Genomic DNA, 14,062 nt, shown 5'->3' with positions numbered 1-14,062 from the left:
GTTTCCATTTTGATTTCCGTCTTATGGATTCCGTTATTTTCCGGTGATGTGAACAAGCCCTTACTAGTGTAACAATAGTAACATCTGTATGGAGAATGCAAATACATTGATGTCTCTGTCGGTGTCTGTCAGTGTGTAGATGTCACGGACTCATCGGACAAGATAAGTGCTATACAAACATGGTGAAAGATCCCTACTCCAGACTTCAGGAAAACCTTTTTAACAGTCAAACCAGTATCTGTCCATATACCTAGCAGAATTAGGATTAGACTGGAGCCACAGAGCACTGACTTTGTGAGACACATTCAATTTATTTTGTTCACTAGGAAAACCTTTCCCTGAATAAGAATAATTACACCGAGACGTCTATGCACATATAGACCTGTATGACTTATGGCTATTACCACCCACAGATGCTTACAATCTAATTTCTATTAGAAATAATTTTTCAGGGCTAGATTTTTAATCTATAAGAATCAAAATAAAGACATTCCATATTCTTCAGCCCCTCCCAAGCATTTGTATATATATTCATGCCTCGAGGCCAATCCTGATGAAGGCAATATTAATGGTTGAGCTTTATTACTAAGCTTTCCTTTAGTGGATTCTAATGAACACATCCTGTTGCTGAAAAAAATTAGATTTATTCTGCCTCCCAGCTTTGGAATACATACATAAATAAAGAGTTCTTTCATACAAGCAAATATATGGATCACTGTCGATGATGGATATCCTGTAATCCAGACCTCAAGCACTGAAATTCTAAGAGAATTGGAACTGGGTGAAAGTTCCTAACATCTAGGGCTTGATAGATCCTGACATCACTAAGTTATGGGTATGAAAATCTGCAATTATGTACTTTTCATGCCTAAATGCTGCTTTCTTACCTGGCTTGTACCATACAAAGTTCATCAGTCTCTTAGGTATTATGCATTCACCTGAGCAGTGTGCACTGTGCCTTACAGAAAAACCTGCAGAGATCTGTACAGGAATTTATCCTCCTCTCGAAGCAATGCGTTTGTAAAATCAAATCTAATGAAGCCCCTGGAACCCCTTATACCACCATAGAAAATCAAAGTCATACAAAGATACAGTGGGCCCCAATACACTTCTATCGGAGGTTATATAAAGCTGTTATACAGTTCATTGCATGAGCCCAAGACTGAGTTAATTATGAATTAATGTAAAAACCAATCTTGAGTATAAATACGGTATATTAAAACCTGGCAACATTTATACAGTTCTTTATTATTAGATAGCAGAATTTCAATGTAAACCTCAAACATTGCTGTGTGCCTATAGGCACAGAATGCTCAGTACCTTGGGCTTTGCCCCTGAGGAGCAGACCTATAGTTTTCATTATGTATAAAAAATAACTTCTACACACATTTTCTCTTAGTATTGCATTGCAGATTTGTTAACTCAACATCACACTAGTAGTCTACCCCATCTACACTCACCTAAAGAATTATTAGGAACACCATACTAATACAGTGTTGGACCCCCTTTTGCCTTCAGAACTGCCTTAATTCTACGTGGCATTGATTCAACAAGGTGCTGATAGCATTCTTTAGAAATGTTGGCCCATATTGATAGGATAGCATCTTGCAGTTGATGGAGATTTGAGGGATGCACATCCAGGGCACGAAGCTCCCGTTCCACCACATCCCAAAGATGCTCTATTGGGTTGAGATCTGGTGACTGTGGGGGCCATTTTAGTACAGTGAACTCATAGTCATGTTGAAGAAAGCAATTTGAAATGATTCGAGCTTTGTGACATGGTGCATTATCCTGTTGGAAGTAGCCATCAGAGGATGGATACATGTTCTCATTCTGTTTACGCCAAATTCGGACTCTACCATTTGAATGTCTCAACAGAAATCGAGACTCATCAGACCACGCAACATTTTTCCAGTCTTCAACAGTCCAATTTTGGTGAGCTCGTGCAAATTGTAGCCTCTTTTTCCTATTTGTAGTGGAGATGAGTGGTACCCGGTGGGGTCTTCTGCTGTTGTAGCCCATCCGCCTCAAGGTTGTGCGTGTTGTGGCTTCACAAATGCTTTGCTGCATACCTCGGTTGTAGCGAGTGGTTATTTCAGTCAACGTTGCTCTTCTATCAGCTTGAATCAGTCGGCCCATTCTCCTCTGACCTCTAGCATCCACAAGGCATTTTTGCCCACAGGACTGCCGCATACTGGATGTTTTTCCCTTTTCACACCATTCTTTGTAAACCCTCGAAATGGTTGTGCGTGAAAATCCCAGTAACTGAGCAGATTGTGAAATACTCAGACCGGCCCGTCTGGCACCAACAACCATGCCACGCTCAAAATTGCTTAAATCACCTTTCTTTCCCATTCTGACATTCAATTTGGAGTACAGGAGATTGTCTTGACCAGGACCACTCCCCCAAATGTATTGAAGCAACTGACATGTGATTGGTTGACTAGATAATTGCATTAATGAGAAATAGAACAGGTGTTCCTAATAATTCTTTAGGTGAGTGTATAAGGTAGACATAGCACATCCATGTTCACTTGATGTATCAGCGCCTTCAAAAAAGTAATCATAGTAATGTCTGTCGTGTTTCCCAGGTTGTACAGCAGTGTGTCACAACATTGTTCTCCTTCCCTGGTGATCACAGTAATCTCTCCTCCCCTCTCCTTCTCACAGTATTCACAACCGCACCCACACCTTTTATCTTTAGTTATCATAGAAACCCCCAATTACCCTAGTATCCATAAACACCCACCCTCTACCCAGAGCACCTGCTTTTCTCAGTGGTCACAGCAAGACCCTATTCTCCCAGTTGTTTACAACATGGCTCTCCTCCTTTCCCCAGTGGATCATTCCTCTTTCATACCCACTCTCATATGCCCCCCTCTCACATGATGGAACAATATTGTCAGAAAGCTTTATAAAGCAATTCTGGCTGCTACATGAAACCTATGTAGTTATTCGACAACCGTTGTGTGGCACATGCATAGTAGGAGAGGTCATAGACCAGTTCTGCCAGCAATCTCGTAGAACACCCACTGGTAGCCATGTGCCTTATATTCTATTTAGGAATTACAGCCTGGGGACAAGGCACTGTAGAACGGTTCAATACTTTCTTCACTTTGGAATATGTTTGCTGTGGATGACCACCTGGATTGACTACTTTGTATTTCTATATATGTCATTGAGGACAATATTCTGCTTACTAAGCAGTTTTGGAAATACCATGTTTAATCTTGGGTTTACCCTTTATGATCCAAAATTTCAGCTTCCAGTATAGGACACACATCACAGTCCTTATCTATACAAATACAGAAGACGTGGTTAATAAGAGGTACAGAACACTTGGGCAAATAAATGCTTTCTGCACATAGTCATCAGCCTCACCTCCATCCAAACGCTCTCCTTAGTCTGCAAGTTTCTAAAAGGCCAATTTTAGCGTGTGCTTCGATCTGGCCTTTTATCTTCCTATTTGCAGGCGCAGTAACACAGTACAGCTTGTTTCTATTTGAACAGTGCCTGCTTTGAAAAATAACATTGCCAAGATGTTTGTGATGGGAATAGCTTGCAGCTCAAGTGGCCCTACTGCCGGTTTGACATTTCGCTCTGCGATTTGATTATTTCCTGTATTCTTTTTGTCACCGGGTGAGCAGATTTTTTATTTTTTTTTTAAAAATAGTCACAGCTGTCTCCTTAAAAGGAACGAAGAAAAAGAGACTTAGAAAATTGTGCCTGCTTGCCTTTTCATTCAGCAGTAGGCAGACTGCAGATCCCCCAGTAGTCATACATTTGCTCAGCAGATACTGCTTCAAGGGCCAGCAGCCTTTCCTGCATGGTATTATTCATATTTTCTAATCTGCAGGTGGGTTTTAAATATTCCAAATCCGAGCTGTGCACCTGCTACACTAATGACAGTTTGGGGCACTCATTTATATGTCTGTACTGAGGAGACATAGCCAGCGCTGGCTAGACAAGTGTACCATGGCACTAGCAGTAAAATCTATAGACGATGTCAGGATGGTTTAGGGTTGACTTAGTACTTGATGGTGTTTTGTGGAAAACAGCAACAAATTTATATTGAAAAGTTATTTTATTCTTGGAAGTAAATTGCAGCCATTTGATGTACCATCAAAAAGCCTCAATCTTCTCAGTCAGTCACACTTAGCAGGTCCGAATCATAATGTAAAAATGGCACCCCACGAGGAACGGTGTAATGGTTTTAAGCACAGATGCAGGGTCCTTCTTAACTACTTTTTGCAGTTAGTTTTTTTTAGTTGTCAGCATTCTTCTGTGGTATTATTTCAGTTTTTAGCATATTCTGGTGTTTTCCTGATCAATCACAAAAAAATATATATTAGCTTAAAAATGACATCTGTAAAGTTATACTGGTATATGCACAAACAGAGATGAAGCTAGGCTTTCCCTCACTTCAGTTTCCTTCCCAGTATCTACCATCCAGTCTGCACAAAGTTCTTCAGACTAGTCGTAAGGCCAGATTTACCCTCTATAAACAGGGTATCTTGTAGTTCTCACCCACATTCTGTTAGGAGCTGTTTTGTCAGGACCGACTTGAGAAATCCCCACCCAAGCTCAGTACACACAAAAGAGATAGGTATAAAACGACTTTGTAGAGTTATAAAGGGGTTGTCCAAAGAAAAATTTTCAACCTTTTTTAAACCAGCACCTGGATCTGAATACTTTTGTAATTGCATGTAATTAAAAATGTATTATAGCTGGTGAGCTATTCAATAAAATGTATCTGTATGGTGCCTCCTGCTGTTCATTTCCTTATTTCTCTGTCCACCTGGCTGCATTGGTCACACATGCTCAGTTCTATTTACTGTTAGAAGATGTGACTGTTACAGAGAGAGACCTCTAGCAGAAAAGTCATGTCCCCTGGGAAAGGATACGTCCTTGAGCTACCAGCTTGAAATAAATCTAGCAGAATAATTGGAGAAATTAATGAGGAAATCTCTGGATCCATGTGAGTTACAGGGCTGGTTCTAGAAAGGTAGTTGTCATGTACTATATGTTGTCTGATTTTCATTTTTTACATCAATCATGGGATAACCCCTTTAAAAAATGTACCTGTGGAGGGCCAACTAGGAGGAATGCAAAGGTAAATGAAGTGCAGAGTAAAATCCTATAGTACAACACAGGTAAACTCTGAAAGCATTAAATGCAGTCTAACTGTTGAGGCCTGCTGTGGACATTGACATGCTTCCAGGCACCACTGGTACATAATAGTCTTATGAGAACAGCAAAGTCCTATTAGTGTCAGTTCTCTAAGTTCTCAATAGTAGAAGAACAAGTACCAAAAATGTCTACAAACACCTTATTTCTGCAAGGTTTGTTATGCTGGGATCCAGTTGGGCTTCATTGTTCACACTCCTGGATGAAAATGTCATATTCTAGGAAATCTGTAGGATCAGTGATGCTACTACAGTGCCATGTCCTTAGTACTCTCTCTGTGCCTCTTGCTTGTGGGTCTCACTGTAGATAACTGTAGATAACTCTTTTTGCACTCTGCAGTGGACTCTTAAGGTGGTCATACATATTAGTTTACACATTGGTGATCAAAATAGGCATTTTCAACTGAAATGAACGTTCATTGGTAGAAATTCAACCAAGAATGACTGTTTTAGCCGACCAATGACAGATCATTATCACCAGAAAAGAAGTTGGTCGAGTTTAACATTTTTGGCTCATAGTTGCAGAAAGATCTTTTGTGAGCGAAAGATACAGTGGGATGCGAAAGTTTGGGCAACCTTGTTAATCATCATGATTTTCCTGTATAAATCGTTGGTTGTTACGATAAAAAATGACAGTTAAATATATCATATAGGAGACTAAATATATCATATAGGAGACACACACAGTGATATTTGAGAAGTGAAATTAAATTTATTGGATTTACAGAAAGTGTGCTATAATTGTTTAAACAAAATTAGGCAGGTGCATAAATTTGGGCACTGTTGTCATTTTATTGATTCCAAAACCTTTAGAACTAATTATTGGAACTCAAATTGGCTTGGTAAGCTCAGTGACCCCTGACCTACATACACAGGTGAATCCAATTATGAGAAAGAGTATTTAAGGGGGTCAATTGTAAGTTTCCCTCCTCTTTTAATTTTCTCTGAAGAGTAGCAACATGGGGGTCTCAAAACAACTCTCAAATGACCCGAAGACAAAGATTGTTCACCATCATGGTTTAGGGGAAGGATACAGAAAGCTGTCTAAGAGATTTCAGCTGTCTGTTCCCACAGTTAGGAACATATTGAGGATATGGAAGACCACGGGCTCAGTTCATGTTAAGGCTCGAAGTGGCAGACCAAGAAAAATCTCGGATAGACAGAAGCGACAAAAAGTGCCGCTTGAGGTGGGCTAAAGCACATTTGGACAAGCCAGCTTCATTTTGGAATAAGGTGCTGTGGACTGATGAAACTAAAATTGAGTTATTTGGCCATAACAAGGGGCGTTATGCATGGAGGAAAAAGAACACAGCATTCCAAGAAAAACACCTGCTACCTACAGTAAAATATGGTGGTGGTTCCATCATGCTGTGGGGCTGTGTGGCCAGTGCAGGGACTGGGAATCTTGTCAAAGTTGAGTGACGCATGGATTCCACACAGTATCAGCAGATTCTGGAGACCAATGTCTAGGAATCAGTGACAAAGCTGAAGCTGCGCCAGGGCTGGATCTTTCAACAAGACAACGACCCTAAACACTGTTCAAAATCCACTAAGGCATTTATGCAGAGGAACAAGTACAACGTTCTGGAATGGCCATCTCAGTCCCCAGACCTGAATATAATTGAAAATCTGTGGTGTGACTTAAAGAGAGATGTCCATGCTCAGAAGCCATCAAACCTGAATGAACTAAAGATGTTTTGTAAAGAGGAATGGTCCAAAATATCTTCAACCAGAATCCAGACTCTCATTGAAACCTACAGGAAACGTTTAGAGGCTGTAATTTCTGCAAAAGGAGGATCTACTAAATATTGATTTCATTTCTTTTTTGTGGTGCCCAAATTTATGCACCTGCCTAATTTTGTTTAAACAATTATAGCACACTTTCTGTAAATCCAATAAACTTCATTTCACTTCTCAAATATCACTGTGTGTGTCTCCTATATGATATATGTAACTGACATTTTTTATCGTAACAACCAACGATTTATACATGAAAATCATGACGATTAGCAAGGTTGCCCAAACTTTTGCATCCCACTGTATTTCTTTGAAAAAATGGTTCCAGAAAGATCTTTCATCCATCGCCCAGTTTCATTGTAGTTGTATAGCCATTTAACTGTAACGGCCAATATGGACTGAAATGTGTTTGTCTGTGTTCGAAAACGAATATTCACCAGATGTTTGTTCAACCATCAACCAATGTGTCTAACTTGTAGGACCACCTTTAGTCTTCATTTGCCATGTGCTTTCTCTGCCTTCTTCTTGTGCTTCCTCAGCCACGGAAGAGGACAGTATACTGCTACAGAGGGATCTGGAGAGATTGGAGGCTTGGGCACATAAGTGGCAGACAAATGTAAGGTTATGCACATGGGAAGGAATAATGCAAGTCACCCGTACATACTAAATGGTAAAACACTGGGTAACACTGACATGGAAAAGGACCTAGGAATTTTAGTGAACAGCGAACTGAGCTGTAGAAACCAGTGTCAGGCAGCTGCTTCCAAGGCCAATAAGATAATGGGTTGCATAAAAAGGGGCATAGATGCCCGTGATGAGAACATAGTCCTACCACTTTACAAATCACTGGTCAGACCACACATGGAGTACTGGGTACAGTTCTGGGCTCCTGTGAACAAGGCAGACATAGCATAGCTTGAGAGGGTTCAGAGGAGGGCAACTAAAGTAATAACTGGAATGGTGACAGAACTGCCTGCCGGAATCCTCTGCCGCTAGTGTGAAAGTACCCTTACACTTATTTGTTTAGTTTTGCTTGCCCTAATCTCCCTAAAAGATCGTGAACATTAGTCACAGAGACTCAAAATTGCATTCACTTTCTAGCACATGAATTTGAACAGAATGGCTTCTATTATAACAGCAAAATACATTTTGAAACATGAATGGATTCATGGTGTAGTGATGTGGTCCATACATATAGATGTAGACACTTATATGGTTACTTTAATTTCAACAAACTTTGTATAAATCAATGGAACAGGTTATTATGATGGCAACCCTTGCCCATCACTGTCCCACTCTCTTGAGCGGGCACAGGAGCCACATCATTTAGTTTTCCATTCTGCTTTAATGGTGGTCTCAATCTGTGTGCCTTCCTTTTTCCACCTGCATCTGGCCCATTCCATTTGCCCTCCATTGCCCTGCTCCTCTGTTGCAGGCTGCAGCTTGCGCTGTCCTCTCAGATTTCCAGCCTTAGAGGTCCGAGCGTGCTCCTGACTTTTAGGCCTGGTTCACACCTGAGCGTTTTACTATGCGTTCCTACGCGCTGTAAAACGCTCAACAGGCGAAAACCCATGTTTCCCTATGGGCTTGAGAAAGAATGCTGCTAGAAGAAGAAAAAGGCATTTTTCTCTAATAAAATATATTACAAAGTTTATGTGCTTTTGATTTAGACAAAGTTTGTTGTAATGACAGTAACCATTTTTTGTAAACAGGCAGCCCATCCTCACTAAAAATGGATCTGAGCAGCAAATTGAGAGTTAGTGAAGATGAGGGGGAAGCAGAAGAAGAACTTAATAAGAGGAGAAGGAAGCATATTTCTCTGATAACATGTATTACAAATATTAATTTAAAGATAAAACATTTAATGACTGTATAAGCAGATATTGTAACTGCTTATGACAGATATGCTGTTGCATTGATACACGTCAGTCTGAGATCATTTTTCTATTGCAGATTCCCTAGATAAAAAAACATACAGAATGCAGTTACTTAGCAGAGATAGTCTGTAGTATAGAACTTTTGACCTTGACGAGTAGCAAGGAATAACTGAAGGAATTTATGCCGTGACACCGTCAATTTCTGTAGTACATTGCACGTTACAGCCTTATACATAAACAAACATTTAGGAGATCCACCAGGGGGGCCAGATGGAAGAACAAAACAAACCTCCTAAGTATCATCCTTATTCCCAAAAAAATCAATTAACCAAACAGTGTTCAGAATGTTGTACTAATAAAGCATATGGCATTGCCTTACTGTGTCTCATTGACAGTCAAAGAAGGAGAAGGTAGATGGCATTGACTACAACACTGTAAACTCTTCCCTGGCACACTATCCACCTCTCATTACAGGACAGGGGGTCCTCTACCAGTACAAGTTTATACTGGTAAAAAATTGCTCTAACTGTGGTTCGGCAGAGACTAAAGTCATTATTAGTACTTGCCTCTTGACAGAAGGGGAATAATGCTGCTGTATTAACTGAATGAAACATTTATGCCAGAAGGGAGCCATTATACTGGAAAAGTCTTATTTTTAACACTAGAATTAGAATTGTTTTGTGAAAGGAACTCTCTCTGCCGAATGACTGAAAAGCCAATATAGGGTTGTTAAAGTGCATGTCTTGTCAAGTGTTATATAGTGATCATATATTATAGGAATTTTTTTAAATAAAAAGATGGGGAATAAACTTATCTGAAATCAAGAAGGAAGAAAGTCCTTTAGTTATTTTAACAGTCTTGGCATCTGCTACTGGAAATGCTTGTAAGTGTCAGCACTATGTAAAGGAGTTGTGTCCCAAACTATGTCATTTTAATGTACTTAATTCAACATGAAAAACTGTTTATTTTGTCATTTACATTGTATTTAAACAAAAAATTCTCATTTGTGAGATATTAACTTTACTTGATTATAATAGTATCCAATGGTGTTTAATCTGTATAGTAATGTACATGTCCACCTAGTCACACATGCCCAGTTTCATCCTTCAACTGCCACCAGCTATAACTGGGAGCTGCAGCAGAAAAGACATGCCCCCTGGAAAAGGACGATGCGAGGTTCAGGCCCAACTCCTTTGATGTTAGAAAGAGATTCTCATATACTATATGACATCTGATTCTTCACTTTTTACATCAGTGATGGCATAAACCTTTAAATGAGCATTGTATCTAAAGGGCCCTTTAAACAGGCTGAGAATCGCACAGCTTATCGCTAACGAGCATTACCCGATGAGCAAGTGAAACGCTCGTTCATCGGGTAATCAGATCATTTGTGCGCATGCAAAAGGGATCGTTTACCAGCAGCAGATCGCGCCGTGTAAACGCGATCTGCTGCCGGCAAACAATAAGTCAGTATGGGGAAGGGCAACGTGGAAGAGATTGCTGCATGTAATAGCGGCGGTCTCCTCCTCTAACGATCAGCATATTGTCAGGAAGGAACGCTTTCCGAAAATCTGCTGCCGTGATATCGTCCCATGTAAAGGGACCCTTAACAAAAAAGCTCATACAAGTGCAAAGGGTCTCAGAATCAGACATAAAGTGACCTCAAAGGATGACCTTGTGTGGACTTGCAGTAATGGCTGATAACAGGAAGTTCACTTGACTGTATTGTAAATCTTCAGATAACACAGATACTCATGACATATCTCCCATGAGAACAAAGGAATCGAACATGTCCAATAACTTTTTATATAATGTGAATAGCTTTTGAATACAATTTCAGTAGGAAGCATATTTTTATGAAGGTCACAATTTGAACAAAGTTACTGAAGTCGCAGTGATACAGCTTAAACCTTATCATATTATTTTAAACAATAGTTGTGAACTAAGCTTCACATATTTCTGAACTGAATGTTATATCTTGAGTTCAGCAGAGAGAATACATTCTTCCCTTGCATCATGTTTAAATTGGTGTTCCAGCATTTTTATATTGATGGGCATCAATATCTGATTGATGGGAGTCCAACGATCCCACCCTGGCAGATCAGCTGTTCGGGAGTAGCCCAAGCACTAGAAGTAGGTGGCTGAACTAAGGTGCATTTCAAACTTGGGGCATTCTGGTTTTGAAATCCGGCACAAGATCTCAAAACCTATTCATTGTCAATGGGGACAAAACTGATCAGGATGCATTCTGTTCCGTTTTGTTGCTTTTTTTTTTGACTGAACACAAAACCACTGCAAGCTGTGGTTTTGTGCCCGGTCTACAAAATGGAACAACCTGGGTCCAGCAGCAAAATGGATGTAAGTTAATGATGCTCGATCCATCAGATGATTTTAGTGCCATTTTTAAATTGCCAGTCTTAATAAATGACCTCCTATGTGCTTTAGAAACATGGAAAACTTAGAAACTCAGTGAGGGTGCAACACAGAATTCTTATGCACCATGATATCATAAGACAGGAAAACTGTAGTGATGTCATACTATAGAAATAATGCATATACTGGTGTCACAGTACAAGTACAGACAATAATGCCACATTAGAGGGTTAGCTCACATAATGTTATTATAGAACTTGGATACCACTCACAAAAGGTTTTCCTGCACACTGTGACATCACAGCATTGGAGAAATGATGTCACAGCACATGCACGATGTATACAATGATGTCACATTGCAAGGATTCTGCACATAATGACTCAGTCCATATATAATGTACAAAGTTATACAGCAGTAGAGGAAAATGCATACAGCAGGGGCAAAAATGTAACCAAAAGGGTCAATATCCAAACTTGAAACAATATGGCCCTCACTTACTCAACTTTACCTCTAAATGCAGATGGGAATTATTGGTTCCAATAGAATAGATTATGCCTACTACCATGATAGTTATGTCTGTGTACACAAATTAATTGGACCTTTAGATTTATTTTTGAAGTATTTTACTATATTTCTGGAAATTTAACCTGTACAGGTGAAACTCGAAAAATTAGAATATCGTGCAAAAGTTCATTTATTTCAGTAATGCAAATTAAAAGGAATTGCATTAATGCAGCTTAAAATTAGAATTTTGTGAAAAGGTTCAATATTCTAGGCTCAAAGTGTCACACTCTAGTCAGCTAATTAATCCATTTCCCCTGAGCAAAGGGTACCCACAATTGTGACTTTGAGGATTCATAAGCTATAAGCCATAATCATCCAAATTATAATAAATAAAGGCTTGAAATATCTCGCTTTGCATGTAATGAGTCTATCTAATATGTTAATTTCACCTTTTAAGTTGCATTACTGAAATAAATGAACTTTGCACAATATTTAAATTTTTCGAGTTTCACCTGTAATATCTATGTGGACAGTGTACCAGTGCTGCATGACACACCATCTACCTGGTCTTAATTCTTAATTCCTGAATTACAATCTTCTTTTTCTGCTTGTAGGAACTTGTGCTACTTTGCAACAAAGAGCAGCCCATCAGCCGTCATCTTGGACCTATGGGAAGCACGGCATCCCTATGACGGAAGTTTGGATTCTTTGGCATGTGCATTAGAAGAGATAGGGAGGACACAAACCAAACTGTCACTGGTATCAGACACTCATACAGAGGATCCAGACTTCAGCTACAGCCGGCAGAATGGACTTTGAGAGGATACGTTTGTCCTGGATTGTGGAGGCTTATCTTCAAGACGGATTCCAGTCTTTACATGGGAAGACAGAAGCAAGAGGATAAAATTTCAACATCATTTATTCTCTACTTCAGAAGTAGGGATTAAGGAGGCGTCAATGATAAAGACAGCAATGCCGAAGACAAGTAGCTACTCTATGGAACAGTTGTGCACCATTCTTTAAAGGAACCTTAATGTCCAATAGAGTCTTTAGAAAAAGCCATCCACCAGCTTGAGAACTTGGAAGCATAGACGCTAAAAGCTTCCTTTTCTCTGTGGTCTTTAAAACACCTTTCAAAGAATGTGGTCTTTGGTCATTTAAATCACCAAACTCAAGGTCAGGGCAAAAATAGAGGTGAATATCACATTAAAAGGACGTGTTAACCTGTATAATGATGCTAAGTAGAGTCCTTCTGTATACAGCTTCCCCAAGCTGCTTTGCCTTAGAGAGAATAGAATGCAATAGCGACACAAATGATAATCCTTGGCATGTAGATTTTGTGATGTCTCTGCAGGACTGAATCCCATTGTACAATGCAAAGTTATCACTGCTACCAGTAATTGCAACTGTTGGCCAAAGTCAGTGTTTGCAGGTTAGCGTTCCTTTCGCAGAAGTGTTTATCAGACAGTGTGTAAATATATTGTGCAGTGTAGTCGACTCAGTAGAATCAGAATTAAAGACCAAGCACTCAAAGTGTATCTGTCAATTGCTCACAAAACAGGGTTGTTTTTTGCTTAAGTTGAACATAATTCCACTAACATTTAGAGATACCACCTAAGCACCTTGTTACTTTCTTTAGGCTGGCCATACACACTGAATCAATGTTGGTTAGACCCACTAACTTCAGCGGGATCAGCCACCAATCTAAGGGTCTCCATAATGTCCCTCATGAGTAAATGTTAGATACAGGAAGGATAAGAAACATTTCAATATGTCCAATCATTTGTTGCTGCAAGACATAAGCTGTCAGAAGTGTCTGGCAGAGACTTATACCTCTCCCCATCTCTTGCTGAACAGAGCTTATGGTCTTATAGGGGAGTCGGTAGGTATAGCTTTGTGCAGAATAGACCGTTGACAGCTATCTAATGTGTATGGTCAGCTTTAGTGTTGTGACTGATTCTTGATAAAGCTATATGACAGTAGATGCTTTGTGGAGTCAGTCGGGCTAGTTTAAGCTTACTAAGTATTCTAGATCAAAACAATGGAGTGGAACGTCGGTGTTGTCACCTCATTCGCTACATAACCCATTCATAGTGTCCTCTGTAACTGTACTGGATTTTTCATAAAAACATCTTTTAATTTCAATGCTGGATGTTTGAGTCGTGAGTCTGTATTTCTGGTCGAAGTAATAATGCAATACAGACAGTGGAGAGAGAAAAAATTTTATGAGTGGAAATGTAAAAGTAAGTGGAAAGTCAGATGACAGCTTTCATATATATTTCAAGCACCTACTGTTATAATATCCGTAGGTATGCCTGATGTTGTCTGAGCTCTACCATATTGTAATTTATTGTCTGGAGTTCAGTATGGAAAAGCTCAGTATA

General features: G+C 39.6%; 1 protein-coding gene across 1 annotated transcript in view; it reads left to right on the top strand.

The window, feature by feature from the left end:
• Positions 1–12,497, top strand: part of UNC5D (unc-5 netrin receptor D) — a 709,113-nt gene extending 696,616 nt beyond the window's left edge. Inside the window, 1 exon segment of the mRNA XM_040415688.1 lies at positions 12,293–12,497. Coding sequence (XP_040271622.1) covers positions 12,293–12,497 — 205 coding nt within the window.
• The last annotated feature ends 1,565 nt before the right edge of the window (positions 12,498–14,062 follow it).

The sequence above is a fragment of the Bufo bufo genome, chromosome 1 (genome assembly GCF_905171765.1).
Source record: "Bufo bufo chromosome 1, aBufBuf1.1, whole genome shotgun sequence".
Lineage (NCBI taxonomy): Eukaryota > Metazoa > Chordata > Amphibia > Anura > Bufonidae > Bufo > Bufo bufo.
This window is presented reverse-complemented; position numbering and strand designations above follow the sequence as displayed.